Genomic DNA, 16,712 nt, shown 5'->3' on the forward strand with positions numbered 1-16,712 from the left:
CCACCCCAAAAAGCTATGAAATACTTAAAGAAATTGGGTAAAATTTACCTAATGAGTATGTATATATTCAACACATACCTACTCAATAAAATTGGGTAAAATTACCTAATATTTATGTGTATATTCAACAGATACTTACTCAATGAAATTGGGTAAAATTTATCTCCATTGCTAGCAGGTAATACCTGATAATTCATTCATTTTCCATGCCGCTTTTCCTCACGAGGGTCACGGAGGAGCTGGAGCCTATCCCAGCCAACTACAGGCAGTAGGTAGGGGACACCCTGAACTGGTTGCCAGCCAATCGCAGGGCACAAGGAGACATACAACCATTCACGCACACACTCATACCTACGGACAATTTAGAGTGTTCAATCAGCCTACCATGCATGTTTTTGGGAAGAAACCGGAGTTCCCGGAGGAAACCCACGCAGGCACAGGGAGAACATGCAAACTCTACAAAGGAAGGCCGAAGCCCGGGATTGAACCCTTGATCTCAGAACTGTGAGGCAGATGTACTAACCACTAAGCCACCATACCTGATAATTACTAATAGTTGATTTATAAGATAATATTACTATATAAATCTTACCAACCCTCTCATTAACAGAGGGGTGTCCTAAAAACTAGCACGGACGTACACGAATGGCACCACTTCAGAACCATTTTGCAGTAAATGAGGGGCTTAGAGGAACATCATCACCCGATATTAATATCTGAACCCCACGCCCCCAATTTACTGCAAAACTGACACGAATGTGTGTTTTAATCGTGCTAGTTGTTAAGACAACCCTCTGTTATTGAGAGGGTTGGTATGCTCCATTAGCCGTGAGAGCTAAGCTAAGGAAACTAACATCTCAATAAAAACCATAATACTGTATCTAAAAAACCGTTGTAGCACAAACGATTTACGTCATTTTCATTAAAAAAATGCGTCTGGTGTTACAATTGGGAATTGTGCTATAATTACTAATAGTTGATTTATAAGATAATATTACTATATAAATCTTACCAACCCTCTCATTAACAGAGGGGTGTCCTAAAAACTAGCACGGACGTACACGAATGGCACCACTTCAGAACCATTTTGCAGTAAATGAGGGGCTTAGAGGAACATCATCACCCGATATTAATATCTGAACCCCACGCCCCCAATTTACTGCAAAACTGACACGAATGTGTGTTTTAATCGTGCTAGTTGTTAAGACAACCCTCTGTTATTGAGAGGGTTGGTACGCTCCATTAGCCGCGAGAGCTAAGCTAAGGAAACTAAAATCTCAATAAAAACCATAATACTGTATCTAAAAAACCGTTGTAGCACAAACGATTTACGTCATTTTCATTAAAAAAATGCGTCTGGTGTTACAATTGGGAATTGTGCTATTTTTTTCTAGTTGAAAAGGTTTTGGACATTGCATTTCGCCTGACACCTATCGACCACAGTTCTTTGGGGTATATGTTACCCTATTTTTCCATGTGATAGTTGTTACTGTTAACGAAGAGGTAGTATGTGTGAAATTTACCCATTATTTTATAATTCCTTGGGTGACAAGGAAGATTAGGAAAATTTTATACAGTTTGGATATATTATATTTACCACTCTCCAAAATCGCTTTTTTCAGTGTAGGCATGTTTTTCCTTAATATGTGTTAGTTTGTGCTTTTCTTCAATGATTCATAACCAGAAATTTGTCTACTTAAGACACAAACAGAATAAGATTCACCTGGGCGTCCAATCCATTTGAACTGGGAGGAATGGCTGCGAATGACCTCTAATCCTGCCAACCTTCTAGTTCAAATGGATTGGTGGTCTATAAGTAAAAAACTTATTTCAATTCACATCAGAAGGATAAAAAGAGCTGCATAATTGGACATCTATCATTGTAATTGGCACTGGACAAAGTGTTTGCAGTCAATACACAGAAAGAAAGAAAAAAATAGCACAACAAAATGCTATTATTTTCTTTGTAAAATGTACTTGTGGCTCTCCTATTGTGCAAAATATCTTAAATTATTCATTTGAAGTTAGGAATGTAATCCCAAACTGCTTGTACAAAAATGATCCCGCTTTACCTCTACGGAAAAATCCCAGTCCTTCAAATTTAATGCTGGTTTATTGTCATATGCTCATGCTTTTAAAAATTCTTCCATGGTGAAATAACAGCTGTCGGTAATAACAAGATTAGAAAACCTTTATTGAGTCCACCTGAATTCACACAAATTCATTTTATTTCACATACACAATTTACTCAAATGTATGGCACCCTTTACCTTCTATTATTTCAGAGAATAAAAATATTTGTGGTTGCGGCCATTGTTTATATATTTATACAAGGAATGAGAAGGTATGTATTAGTGTAGGACTTTAATTGATCAAGCTCTGAATTTTTGTGTGAACGCCAGTCTAATAATGACTTATGCTGCCCAAATGAGTTGTCATAGTGTGTTGATGCACAGTAACTTAAATCCACACAGTCTTGTTTTTCTTCCATAGACCAGAAAAAATTTAAGACCGGCACCCTGCTAAACAAAGCCTTGATTAGTATGCACATCTCTAGTTTATTACCACTGCAAAATAGCAATTACTGAATATCAACATTCTCTTAAATAGAATTTTCCAGGCCAGTAAATTGCTGCTATTTCAAGCTTCTGAGTGCAAGAACTTTTGATTTGCACTGACATTTTGTCAGAGACCACCGTAAAACTGGCAAGACAAAACAGTCAAGGAAGCACAATTGGTGTCTCCTTTGGAAGTAACACAGTAATAAAGAACATTAAAACTCAAATTACAGCAATTTGTGAATGACAAACATACCAGTATGAACTCGTTCACTGCCACGGACAGTGCCAGACGTCCAATCCAATTTTGACAGGGAGGGGCGAGTCATTGGAAGGGGGTAATGACTCGCCCCCCCCAGTCAAAATTGGATTGGATGTCTAGCCCCGTCAATGTCAGCCAAAGAGTTAACGCACGGGTGAGCTTCATCATGACAACACAATCAATTCCGTGTCTTTCTCAGTGCTTGGAGATGTTAACTTTACACTTTACGTCTCTCGTTACATTTATTCCTCTTCTCTGCTAAGTGCTAATACATTTTCAGTGCCACTAGGTAATAAAAATGTCAGAATGAGCATTTTACCATCCCCAAAACAAACACCAATAAACCCTCCTTATCACCCCATCTTTGATGACGCTACAAATCTATCCACTTGCTTGTGGCATGGATAGCCCACTGTGTAGGTCAATTGTGATGCCTCATTTTTCATTCCAGCGAGAATATGACTGATACAAGAAGCTCCCAATATGTGTAAATTGCTAATTTTCAGTATATGGATGTCTACAGGCAAAGAGTAATCAGCAGGATTCCACAAATGTCAAATTGAGGTTGATACCTCGAGGTGAATTTTACATGAGGTCTTATTCCTGTAAACCCAAAGACTCCTTTTTTTTTTTTATTTTTTTTTTTTAGATGAAACAAGTCCCTCTTTTAAAAGTGGTTTTCATAAATACTGACACAAATAGGGGTGAGCAATTTAAAACCTTATAATGCCTGAATTTACATTAAACAAACACCATATACATAAAAAAGCATTGAAGGAATACATAAGTACAAAATAATAAAAATAATAATTTATACATGTATGTATCATATCTTTATATATAAACTGTGTATAGATACGGATAAATAGATATAGTGTATGGCGGAAAACACAGACAAGGCTGAAAAAGCAGGTTCTGCTCTTGCACCCCTCTTTAAAATAAAGTGCTGTATTTTAAGCCAAAAGAACTGTTGTGTTTGATAGAAAAATATGTCTATATGCTGCCTTAGCAGATTCATGGCACATTAAGCCCCCAAACTATTTTTAATCTGTCTGTTTTACCCCGGGGACCCCTGTTTACAAAAGCCGTGCAACCGCTTTTGTTTCAACCCAGCCAGAAAAAGAATTAGATTTATTTTTCGAAATGTCTATCATTTTTAGCTTAGAATCATTACTTGATGTTTAAATAGATTTAAAAAAAAAAAACTTTACAAAATTATTAACTCGCGTATTTTAAAATTTTAAACAAATTAAGTCACAATTAAAAATATAGTGTCTGTAAATAGGTCACAGATAGCTACCTCATAACTATTGCTTAATTGTATATTTTTTTGTTACTGTTGTATTTCCCCCAATATCTAAGATGGTAAATAACCGATCCAAACAAAGAAAAAAAATAATTAAAAAAATAAAATAAAAAACAGTTTAAAAGGGTAAATACTTGAAAAGACACTCTCGATCACTCCTTGTTGTCTGCGATTTCTGCATTGCGACCCTTGTTATATTACCGTGTTTCTCCCATAAAATCCCCAAAAAGTCCGGCTGTGGCGATTTACAGCTGTGTCTTGACACTCGGTGAGACATGCTACACAGAGTTTTGCGATCGAAACAAGGTAGGCACGTGATAATATCTCGCTGAAATCATGGTGACTTTAATTATGCTCCATCATGCTCTCACTTCAAGTTAGGGTTTAGTGGTTTAACTATTTTTCTCTTTTAAATGCCCTCCTGTTCAAAATTTTTCTTCCCCCAATAACTGAGATTTTACGCTTTCCAATGATATATCACACATGCATATTGGACAATTTTGAAATTTGCCGAAATTGAGGGTCTCAGAGCACACCTGAGTGTTTTCCGCTATATACATCTATAAATAAATATACAGTATATTGTATATATAGAATCAAGAAATCGAAAAACACTTGAAAAATAGAAAAATTAATTTATTATATATTAATTTGAAAAGTATTCAGATTTGAATGAAACAAAAAAATCATCAATTTTTGGTTGATATTTAAATATAATTTGTATTTCGAATTCTCTGTAATCACTTGATTTATTAGAATTTTTTTTAATGATTCTTTTTACTTGAATTTTTCAAATTTTTTGCTGATTTCCTCAGTTTAGCTTTCTATATTTAGTATTTTATTATTTTTATATACTTAGGTATCCTTCCTATGCTTTATGTATATTTGTTACATGTAAATTAAGGCATCAAGGTGTTAAAAATAATTACAGTGGAGACAAGACTAAACATATAAAAAGCTGTGGATGATGAGATATAAGAAAAAAAAAAAAAAAAAAAAACATTTTCAAACAATCCAATCAATACCAAATGTAATTATCTACAAACACGTTATATCTCATGACATTCGCGCAACACGGTGATGGTGATGAAAAGCTTTACTTTAAGACAATTGGCCATATTGTTTTTGAACGAGAACAGTTCACAGCTTTACAAAGTCCTTTACCCGGATAGTTGGTAGGGCAAACTGATAGAATTGAGGCATTTAGAATAGTGATTTTTGGATAAAATTTCATACTGTAACCAGAGGGTGAAAAATAGAGATGAGAATCAGAAATGTCTTTTCAACATAACCTTCATTAGGATAGTAACTCCTGTTTGTGAACAAACAAGTCAGTCTCCACCATCGTCCGCTCTTTCAGTAGAGCATACATTCTTTGCTTACATGTAACAGAGAGGGAGAATACACAGCAAAACAAACGTGGGCCATTACTGAGATGTGCAACGGTCCACTGTGCATTTACAAAAAGAATGTCTCGTCTGCTCCCAGTACTGAATAGTTCCCACACAGTTTCAGGTCCAGAAAATCACATACCGTATTCTTAGTGCAGATAAACCACAGGTAATATGGAATGAGAGACCAGAAGTCAAAGGCACAGAAGGGTGCTTCTGAATTGTCCGTGTGGAGGAACATTGTGCATCTGATACAGTTTACCAATGATTCTGTGGTCAGGATCATGTATATGTAGTACATCATGTGTAACAATAGTCTATATCTGGGATTCCTCCTTCTCTATAACCCCTGTTGATGCTTTGCCTCATATTAGACATATGATTGGCACCTTTGTACAGGCCAGTGCCATTCGATGGGAATATGGTATGAATGATGTAATCTTCTTGTAGCGGTTTAGGTTGCATGGGCTGGCAAGCTGCCATTGGTGTCATCTGTAACCCTGGACCACGGATCTCTAATATGGTATTGTCTTTCTTGGTGCCTGACTCAATATAGTCGTCATAATTCTTGCTTTTGCGGGAGCTGTTGCGAGTGTAATGGTCTCGGGAACACAGGTGACCACTCCTGTGCCCATACCAGCAAAATATGGCAAAAATAAGGGCCAAAGATACAATTGCTGTAGCTCCGCCAATAATCCCTGTCAAGGGCAGCACCGTAATGGGCTGTGAATTATTATCTTCGTCTTCCTCAGATGGAATGAGATCAGAGGTTTCAGCTTTCGCACACACCAGAGCTTCATCGGAGTCAGATTCTCCTGAAGTTGGCCCTTTACTCTCTGAGCTGCCAGGCATGGGCACCATACAGATGATGTAGCTCGAGCGCGGTTGCAAGGAAGTAAGCATGTACTCACGGCGATCGCCCCTGACCAAGGTCTCAGTGATTGACCCCATGGCATTACCGATACCTAGTCGAAGCCAACTCAGCCTGAAGGAAGAACTTGGCTGTGCTACACTCCATGTAACGCGCACACTACTGTGAGAAAGAGGCTTAACATTGAGAGCCAGACTTTTCCCTACGCCACTGCTACTGAGTGTATAGTCCAAGCCAGAGTCTGGAAATCCTAGACCAGGTCGCTTTGACCGGAGAGTAAAGAGGGACCCTTGGGGAGGTACGTTGGTGGTAGAACTGTCTACTCCGCCAAGACCTGCTTTGTCTTTAGTCCCAGCTGTCCTAACTACTTCGCATTCCTCCATCTCAGTCGACAGGTCTTTTAGAGCCATATCCCGCACCCTTTCAGGTCCGTGGCAGGTAAGACCTCTTACTGTGACTGAGTTACCACGGACATGTAACCAATCAAATAGCCATCGCAAATTACAGCCACAGTGCCAAGGATTACCTCGCACCAACAGCTGACCTAAGTTGTCTAAATCTTTGAACAGTCCTCTTGGCAGGGTAGTTAGATTATTTCCAGAGAGGTCTAGCCTTTGCAGCCTACGCATGCCGTCTAAAGAACCACGAGGCATGTGAATCAAGGCATTCTCTTGCAGAGATAGACGCTGGAGATGAGCACTGGGAAGGTTGACGGGCGGAGTCTGAAGGGAGTTACGAACTAATGACAACTCTGTCAAATTGGAGAGACGTGAGAAGGTGTCGTCAGCGATGCGCTGATTTGCCAAAAGATTACCATCCAAAACAAGACATCTGAGTGAGGTGAGGCCACGGAAGGCATGGGTTGGGATAGTGGAGATTCGGTTGTCGTCCAAACGGAGTTCTTCCAGAGATGCGGGCAATCCTGACGGGATACTAGACAGGTGATTACGGGAAAGGAAAAGTAAGCGCAGTCGTGGGTTATCTGCGAAAGCCTGCTCTTCAATACTGACGGTTGAAATAGAGTTGTCATCCAAATGGAGCTTCTCCAGTAGAGGCATCCGAGCCAGAGCGCTACGAGGAATAGTGCGGATGTTATTGTCTTGCAAATGCAGCTCACGGACAGATGGCGGCAAATGCACGGGGAATTCATCCAGTTCATTATCATAGAGGTAGACAACACGTACAGTAAGCTGGCGTTCTAAGGAAGTGGGAAGGCCCGGGTTGTTTATCTGGTTGTTTTGAAGGTAGAGGACAGATGCCGAAGCAGGCAGCGAAGGGATGGAGTTCAAGCCACGATCATTACAGTAAATAAAGTCTTCATCGCACCTGCAAACAGATGGGCATATCGGGTCATTTTCTCCAATGTATCCTTGGATTGTTGCTGCGGCGAAGTCAAGCGCAGACATGCAGAGTGTTAAACAAAGGAAAAGCAATGGCAGCCGAGCCTCCAATTTAGCAATACTAAAGGGTGCCATTGTGACGAATAAGGGGATTCCTTTTCTTCTGATCTTCTTTTAAGCCTCAAAGTGCTGCTGGACTCCAGCGACCTCGACCCTATAAAGAGAAAGAGAAATTGCAGTTAGCAAATGAGGATTTTATTTGCGCTAGTTGTCACCAGGAATAAACACAAAGACTATATGTAGACTATATCAACAAGTGACAAACAATTTGTAATAATTGACACACTTTATCAAACATCTGGAGACTGAGCAAATTGTCTGCGAAGGATTTCCATCATCATTGTGTCAATGATTTATAGCAAAATAAAGATAACTGCTCAGTTAATAATGTTTTTCAGAAGTCTCTCTCTCTGCAGTCATAAAAAGGGAGCTTAGCTATTTGTCTTGCTATATCAGCATTTAATCAAGTTATTACCTTCCTACTAAACAGTATTCGATTGGATCAGCTGATTCCCTTTCAATTTCATGTCATTTTTAGTTTTCTTTTTGTCTGGCATTATTTGTACACTGCAGTAATATCACTTCGAGCCCAGCTCCATTTTTTCATGTCCTATTAGATTTTAAAGAGTCACATCACTGTCACGCCTGCGTTGTTTTGTGTTGTTTTTGCTCTTGTAGCGTTCCCTGACCAAGGCTCTTTGTGTACACTCAAGGCAAGACAAGTCCCAGAACAAGGCCAGATTATCAAATTAAAACCTACTGCAAATTTCCTTTATGACTTAAGTCATCTTGACAGAATTGGACTTTGTAAAGTTGTGCAAAGCATAGTGAAGAGCAGGGCCTTAGAAGTTGAATGGACAAATCCAGCTCTAAATTTGGAATTACGCTTACCATGTTGATAGATATGTAGACCTAAGAATACTCTAAATTATTTAACAGATCTTGAGAGTCTCCAGGAGTTGCTAGCAGATGGTTCCATTAGCTAGACACAGCTGAAGGCACTTTCCATTATCAAGAAGGAAGACAATGCACACGAGTTTAATGCCATCATTTAAGTGAGCCGAGGGCCATTTCTGATGGGGAATCAAATCTACATAATTAAGTGTCACATTTAAAAAGTATGTATAATTAAATATTTTAGCTGCAAAATGTAATGTGGATATTCTGTGTGGGTGAACTTAAAATAAATGTTCACAGTAGTCCAACGTAAAATGAAAAGAACATGGCCCTAAATGACACCCTCAATATGATTTCATTTGTTTAAATTCATAGTATTTAACACATTGTCTGCCATTAACAACGATAGATGTCTAATTCATCTAAACTGGGTGGAATGCTTGTGAATGCTCACCTTCCTGTGCCATTGACGGCGCTAGATGTTCAATCCATTTTGACAAGGAGGGATGAATGTTCGTTCATTTGCCCCTCCCAGTTAAAACGCCTTGGACATCCAGCGTTCATTGCATGTCCTTCAAAGGGTTAAACTTGTTTTGGTTTATGTACCGTATTTTTTGACTATAAGTCACACCTGAGTATAAGTCGTGCCAGCCATAAAATGCCCAACGAAGAGGATATAAACATATATAAGTCGCACCGGAGTATAAGTCGCATTTTATGGGGAAATTTACTAGATAAAATCCTACACATAGAACAGATATGTCATCTTAAAAGGCAATTTAAAATAAAAATACAATACAGAACAACATGCTGAACAAGTGTACAGTGTGATTATGTTACATGATGCATGAACAACGAAATTCGAACGTGGCCGGTATGTTAACGTAACATGTTAAGAGTTATTCAGATAACTATAGCATATAGAATATGCTAACAAGTTTACCAAACCATCAGTGTCACTCCAAAACACCAAAATAACATGTGAAATTATATAATAATGTGTTAATAATTTCACACATAAGTCACTTATAAGTATAAGTATAAGTAAGTAAGTAAGTATAAGTATAAGTCGTATCTCCAGCCAAACTATGTAAAAAACTGCGACTTATAGTCCGAAAAATACGGTATATTGTTCTCAATGTCTCTGGGGAGAAAAAAAATTGGGGGGAAAAAAAATCAAATTACTGGTGGAAAAAAATCTGAGAATTTATCACCGAGATCCTAGTACAGTTCTTTGAAGACTGATAGGGGAAAACACTTGAACAATGACAACTTGAGCCCTTCAGAGTCATCATCATCCAGGGTCATTAGTCAAACCTTTATGGCCCATGCAACATCAGACACACTCACGTTGTAGTATTGATTTCCTCACAAATCCGAGTGATCTGACAGAGCCAGTCGGCGCTCACGTAGATTATAGTATTCCCAAGGGTGAAAATAGAACTGTATGGTAATTGAGCATAGGAATATCAGCTCTATTGAAAAAATCAACATGGTAGTGGCACTTGCCAGCTCTTTCTGAATGTGATTGTACAATATGGATGTCTTTCAAATGCACTTGAAGGATTGACTGGCCATGCATGATGAATTTGTAGACATTGACCCATTTCTGGACAATATACATATACAGTTTCTGTCTACACTTCTGCGCAAGGCAGTCTGGGATGTGGGGTAATGTGTTTAGCAGACAGACAGTCGCCTCAGGGAGTGTACAGGTCACCGAACGACCCCTAACCTAATACTGGAACCCAAGACTGGATCAATTTACAAATTAGTAAAAAGGCAAAGCTAGAGAGAGTGACAGACAGAAGCTTTGAGTGAAGACCTTTGAGTCCCACTCCCCATTAAGACCCCCACGGAGAGAAGAAACGAGATTCTAGATGACCAGAGGGGTCAGGAGATCCACTTAACTGACAGCAGGGAAAAGATAATAGCGGGCCGGCAGCTTATCTTACATGTAATGTTTATGTATCTTGTTGTTGATGGAGAGATTGCATTTTTGTAAAAAAAAAGGACAGAAAACATGACAGTTAAGGTGATGACAGAAATAAATCAAGGGATCTGAGATGGGAAACATGAAAAGCCTGCAGACTGCGGTCTATTCATTTGGTTTGTATGCATGTGGGTGTGTTATTGTCTATAATAGCGTAGCTGGTTTGAAATTATATTCTGTAAAAAAATGGTTTAAATCGTTATCAAAACCAGAAATAAATGAGAAGCGCAATTTTCCTCCTTGTAAACATGATGAAAGCCTTCATTTTCATTCATTACATACAAATATCAGGTGGTATGTTATTCCTGTGCCTGAAGATCCCCCATACATGACTCTAGTATTGCTCTTCTCGGGATTAACATTTCATGATTTCCTCGTACGCCTTTCCCATAATTCCGATTGAGGCCCGGAAAGCTACATTTTTAATGAGTTGCATGAGTAGCATGTTGTCATACATGCTATCTAACACACAGTATATTGAAAAAAGGGGTCTTGACTCATGTCGTTTGTTGTAAATTATATATATATATTTGAACCCGATGGCTGCCATTGACAGCGCTAGATGTCCAATCCATTTGAAGTGAGAGGGCCGGCAGCGAATGAACATTCATTCGCTGTCAACCCTCCCACTTCAAATGGATTGGATGTCTACTAGTGATAAACTCATTTAAATTCATAGCAAAAGGATGAAATGACACACATAATTGTTCGTCTATCACCATCAAGGGCAGTCAATGAACTCATTCAGTTCCAATGACGATGATAGACGTCCAATCGTGTGGCTTAAAACCTGTTCTGTTCTGCCCGCAGTGCCACCAGTCAACTTCATGATGTAGCAGCAGCAGGGAGTACACTGAATTGGTTCAGTTTTTCTTTCCAGAGACAGGCAGATTACAGGTAAATCCCTGACAAAAGGACTGCCTGCTCTGTAGAAAGATGCTCCGACATTGCTTACAAAGAGAACTAATCTGACACTGACTGGGCGTGGGAGAGGATTTACCTTAACTCTACCACACGTCAACACAACACAATACAAGTAAAAACCACGAAACATTCCTATGTTTAAAATATTATTAGGGTATTTAGTGCACCTACGGATATCAGTCTTGATTAGTGTTGCACCAATACAGATCGGCATCGATACTAGAAGTCGACCGATATGGGATTTTCAAATGCCGATATCTAAAAAAAATTTCAGCCGATTGCCAATATCCAAAGCTGATTTTGTAAGCTGAAATTTGAAGCTGATGTGCTACCAAACCAACGAACACGGCACTACTTTTATGATAATACACACTCAGCAAGAACAGTGTATTTTTTTTCAATTAATTAAATCCACCAGGACAACGAGTTGTAAACATGTGAGAGTTTAAGAGGATGGTAAGGCTGGAGGATGGTAACGTGAATGCTATGCTAATGCTACGAGTTACATTTAGAGTTAAAAGATCACTCAGTAAAGACCTTTAACTTATTTACTCCCAAAAACGTATGAATACGTTCTATTTTTAATTGTTTAACTGTCACAAAAACGTATCAATACGTCTTTTACATTTTTTCACAAGACACATCTCTAGGTTCTGATGCAAGTTCGCGCCAAAGCACAACGCTCAAAATCCATTTTAAAGGAATAAAACTGGCCACTGGAGGGCAGTAGCGCATTTGGTAAGAACTCATAACGAACCATGAAAGGAAATGAATGAGAAATAGTCAGGAAACGGAAGTTGGAAGAAATAAGAAGCTTGAGAAAAATGTGGAGAATGATGTAAACACAAGGCACATGCCCCACACAAGTTCCCTAGGTGAATTATGTTATGAGGTAGAGGTCATTACAAAAGAAAGATAAAAAAAAAATCTATATTGATGAACAGACAGGCGGTAATGAGTGAAAAATTTAACCCGTCTGCCGATACAGCCGCGGCCACAACAGTGTCATCTCTCACTTCAATAGTTTAGTTATGTGTAAATAAATTGTTACTTTGCTATCAAAAGCTCTATTTGTCTTGTTTTTTATGTTATTTTGTAGAAGGAAAACATTATTCAGATGTTTGGGATGTCACAAAAGCAAAAAATAGCTGTGTTAAAGTCAAAGTTATGTTTGAAATGTATGCTTTTACAAAAAGCTCAATTTCTCAGTTTTTTCATCAGAAATTGGAAAGTTGCTCAAATTAAGCTATTTTCTAATGCTGATATCTAAAGAATGGAAAAAGATATGAACTTAATTTCTTTTCCTGATGAAAGAAGAGAGTCTAATCTTTCTTTTATTGGTGGGCTCCATGTTTATATAGCAATAGAACAGAATATTCTGTGGGCCTTGCAAAATCAGTCAAAACCCAGTAAAACAGCTGGGAGCGAAGGGGGTTGCTCCGGTGAAAATGGCTGGGAGTGAATGAGTTAAAAGGCTAAACCAACATTACAAATTCTCTCATGCAATATAAAAAAATCTTACAATTGTTTATAAACAGGCAAGCCTGAAGCTTCCTGTTGCAGCCTGCCATCAAGCTGCTAAAGGGTCCTTCCGGGATCCTACCGTCAGTCAGCGGTGGCAAAAGATGCCTGATTAAAATCCTTTTTTTATCAGCTTATTTTGGGGGGGGGGGGTTCAGCCGATGGCCGATGTTGGGAAAAAGTCCATATGTCGGCCCGGCATTTTAGCGGGCCGATACATCGGTCGACCTCTGATCGATACCAATACCGCAATAATCTGATGTATTTTTTTTAAATGTAAATTTAGGCATCAAGGAGTAAAATAGCAAACAAATCATAGCAAAGAATGTTTGGCTGGCATTCTATAACACAAAGTACACATGCTTTGTGTCTTCCATGAGTATACAAAACAAAGCACTCGTATCTCTTCATCATGTCCTTTTTTTAGTTCAATCTGTTTGTCAGTTGGATTTCATTTAGAACCGTCAAAATTTCTTTGGGTTCATTTCCCTGCATAATTTTCTCGTTTCTTGTGTCTACAAAGAAAGAGCTCTCTTTATGTCAACTCTCTGGAAATGCAACATTTGCTTGATCCCATTTTAAACCGTCTTTATATCTTCCCAACTGAAATCTTCATGAGAACAAATGGCTTCTCTTGAGAGGCCGAAACAATAAATGTTGGCAAATACCACCCATTTACAATCTCCTTCTGTCTAATCAAATGTGAGCCAAGTGGAAACGACAGCAGTATTGCATTGATTAACTCTTTCAGTGAATTGACGAGGCCAGAAGTCCAATCATGTGGCTGTTAAAAACTGAATTAAAACTCGTATAGAACTGTTTTATATGATGAATGAGCATCTGTTCAATCGCTGCCAACCATCCAACTTCAAATGAATTGAACGTCTATTACTGTCAATGGCAACCAATGAGTTAAATCTAGTGCTGTGTGTATACGGAAATAAAAATCAAATCATGCTATAGGCCATTTTGTATCACGATTATCGATATGCCATAATTTAATACATTCTCAATTATTTGGTGAAAAATTATACAATTATGTCATCTTTACCCCCACTCTGTCACATTCTGCCGTTGGTCAGATTTTGTTTTGTTACAAAGCCGGCTGTGGGAGCGTTCCGACATCGCACATGCAGCTAATCCAAGATCATCAAAAGTAGCATTTAAACGAAGGCTAGCCAAAATAGGGGGGCCGAGATAATGTCTTGCTGATCACCATTTGACACATCACAGTCTTGTCTCATTACATTTACTTGTTTCGCCCCTGCGTGGGGTTTTTGTTTGTCTGCTGCTCTCATTTGTATCCTCTACCTTGTGCAGGTATTTGAGTGTTTTATTTTGTCATATGGCTCTCTGCCTATCGCCTTTGTTACCCTCGAGTTAGTATTATTGAGCCCTGTTGACCCACTGTCACGGACCCATTTTGTTGTTTCCACTTTTCCACGATCGCATGTTTTTTTTTTTTGTATTAAATAAACCCTTGTACGAATCCCTTAGTTATTGTCTGCTTCGAGGTCCTACCTTGTTCACGCATTTGCGGACCCTAACACACTCACTTAATTTTTGAATTGACATTAAACTGAACTGCCACAAATGCATCAAGTAGTGCTGCAATGTAAAACCATCCAGTGTAGACAGAAGTAGCACAGCTGCATACATATTTTTGCTCAAATGTATATACAGTGGTACCTCGACATACAATCACCTCAACACATGATCTTTTCAACATCTGATGTAAAATTTGACTCGCCAATTGTTTCTACATCGGACGACATGCTGGGGATACGAGGATTTATGACAGCGCCGCAGTTTTGTTGTTTTCCCATAAGATGGACACACGGGGGATGTTCTTGAGAGAGAAATCAACATGGGTTCCAAGAATGTTAGTGCAGGTGGTGAAAAAAAGGAAAAGGGGCTGCTTGCAATTGACATGCAGAAGGAAATGATAGAAAAAATATGAGCATGGTGTGCGCATCCGTGAACTGGCTCGACAATATGGCCGTAGAATGTCGACTCTCGACCGTCCTCCTCTGACTTCCGTTCGCCAGTCTTTATAAGTTAAGGTGACACTTATTATTGTGCTAACATCGCCAAAGAAATCGCCAGCATTTTCAGCTTTCTAGTAATTTATTCCATCAATTTGTGCAACACAACACGCCTACTGTCCGCCGCAGCTGAACATGAAAAGTGAAAGTAGAAACTCCGATCTCGCTCTGTCAAGTCAGCCACGCGATGCGTTCAGGTACACCACGCAAAACACATTTGCCACATTTAAACCCGATTCGTTACATTATTACAGGTATTATTATGATTATTATTATTATTATTTTGCTCTGTGTAATTGCTATTTGCAATAGTACAAGCAGAATTTATTAAGGATTTAGTGTAGGTTTTCGGGCTATGGAACAAATGAATGGAATTATAATGTATTCTTATGGGAAAATCCTGCTCGACATACGACCATTTTGACTTACAAACAAGATCTTGGAACGAATTAACTTCATATCTAGAGGTACCACTGTATATCTATTTATGCACTATTACTTTTGACTAGCCCTTTTTTACTTTTAAAACTACTGTATATTAAGCATGATATCATTGATAATAAATTAGTTAATATTGATACTGCAACAAATTGCGTTTTCTTGTGGCCTGTGTGAATTTTTTTGTGTTGCTATTTTAAATTTTATGTATTACTCAGGTATGATTGGCAAAGGGGAGCCAATTGGCTAACTATTAAGTAGAGATAAGTACATATTGGGGCCGATTGGCAAATGGAATTCTATTAATTTAGGGCATCATGTTCTAGCTAAAATGTGCATTGCAGGAACAGGTCCAATAATGGCGCGATAATGATGGTAATGTAGCTGCCAACTAGGGCTGCGCCTATCGATTATTTTAGTAGTCGATTAATCGATGAACTATTTAGTTCAAATAATCGATTAACTGGATAAGGAATATAAAAAATTAAAATACCTGAGCTGAGCCTCAAACGGTAAAATAAATAAATAAATGAGGATCTAAGTACAACTAAAGAAAAATTGGCTAACTTACATAGCAAAAGTCCGCTAGCTTAAATGCTATAAAATGCAAACTTTTTTTTCTTCTTTTTTTCAATGCTCCTAACAAATGGTTCAAGCACAAATTCCCACGAAAACATGCAAATATACCTATAAACAATATTATGAATGCATTAAAAAAACATTAGCTCAAACAAAAACTTAGCTTATGTTGGTCTTAACAGGGAGCGGCTGGATTCAGCCATGTGAAATGAGTTTTTATCATATTCACTGTTGCCAGTAGAGGGCAGCGTATCCACCCAATAAATCAAATCAATAAAACTAAATGCAAACACTTTCAAAACAAACCATAACTGCGCCTCTTTAATTAAACAAATACTCAAAGCAGCAAAATTCAAATCTTTTTTCCGACTGAATTACTCAAGTTAATTTATTAATCGTTGCAGCACTACTGCCAACAAAGTAATCTTTGAAATACTTGTTCTTTATGTTAAGAATTTGTTAAATAATATGGTAAAATGTAACAAAGGGATTCATACAAGTCACAGAGTTCAAAAATTTTCTGAATA

General features: G+C 38.3%; 1 protein-coding gene across 9 annotated transcripts in view; it reads right to left on the minus strand.

Moving 5' to 3' along the window:
- Positions 1-528: 528 nt before the first annotated feature.
- flrt1a (fibronectin leucine rich transmembrane protein 1a) overlaps positions 529-16,712 on the minus strand; it is a 144,162-nt gene continuing 127,978 nt past the window's right edge. For 7 of the 9 annotated variants that reach the window (XM_057820582.1, XM_057820584.1, XM_057820578.1 and 4 more), the window contains one exon: positions 529-7,942. In XM_057820582.1, coding sequence (XP_057676565.1) covers positions 5,818-7,863 — 2,046 coding nt within the window. In that variant the 5' untranslated portion in view covers positions 7,864-7,942 and the 3' untranslated portion in view covers positions 529-5,817. Of the gene's footprint in view, positions 7,943-8,679; positions 8,728-10,035; positions 10,122-16,712 lie in introns of those variants that run through there. The other 2 variants (XM_057820588.1, XM_057820586.1) reach the window with 2 other exon arrangements.

This window comes from Corythoichthys intestinalis, chromosome 18 (genome assembly GCF_030265065.1).
Source record: "Corythoichthys intestinalis isolate RoL2023-P3 chromosome 18, ASM3026506v1, whole genome shotgun sequence".
NCBI classification, from domain to species: Eukaryota; Metazoa; Chordata; class Actinopteri; order Syngnathiformes; family Syngnathidae; genus Corythoichthys; species Corythoichthys intestinalis.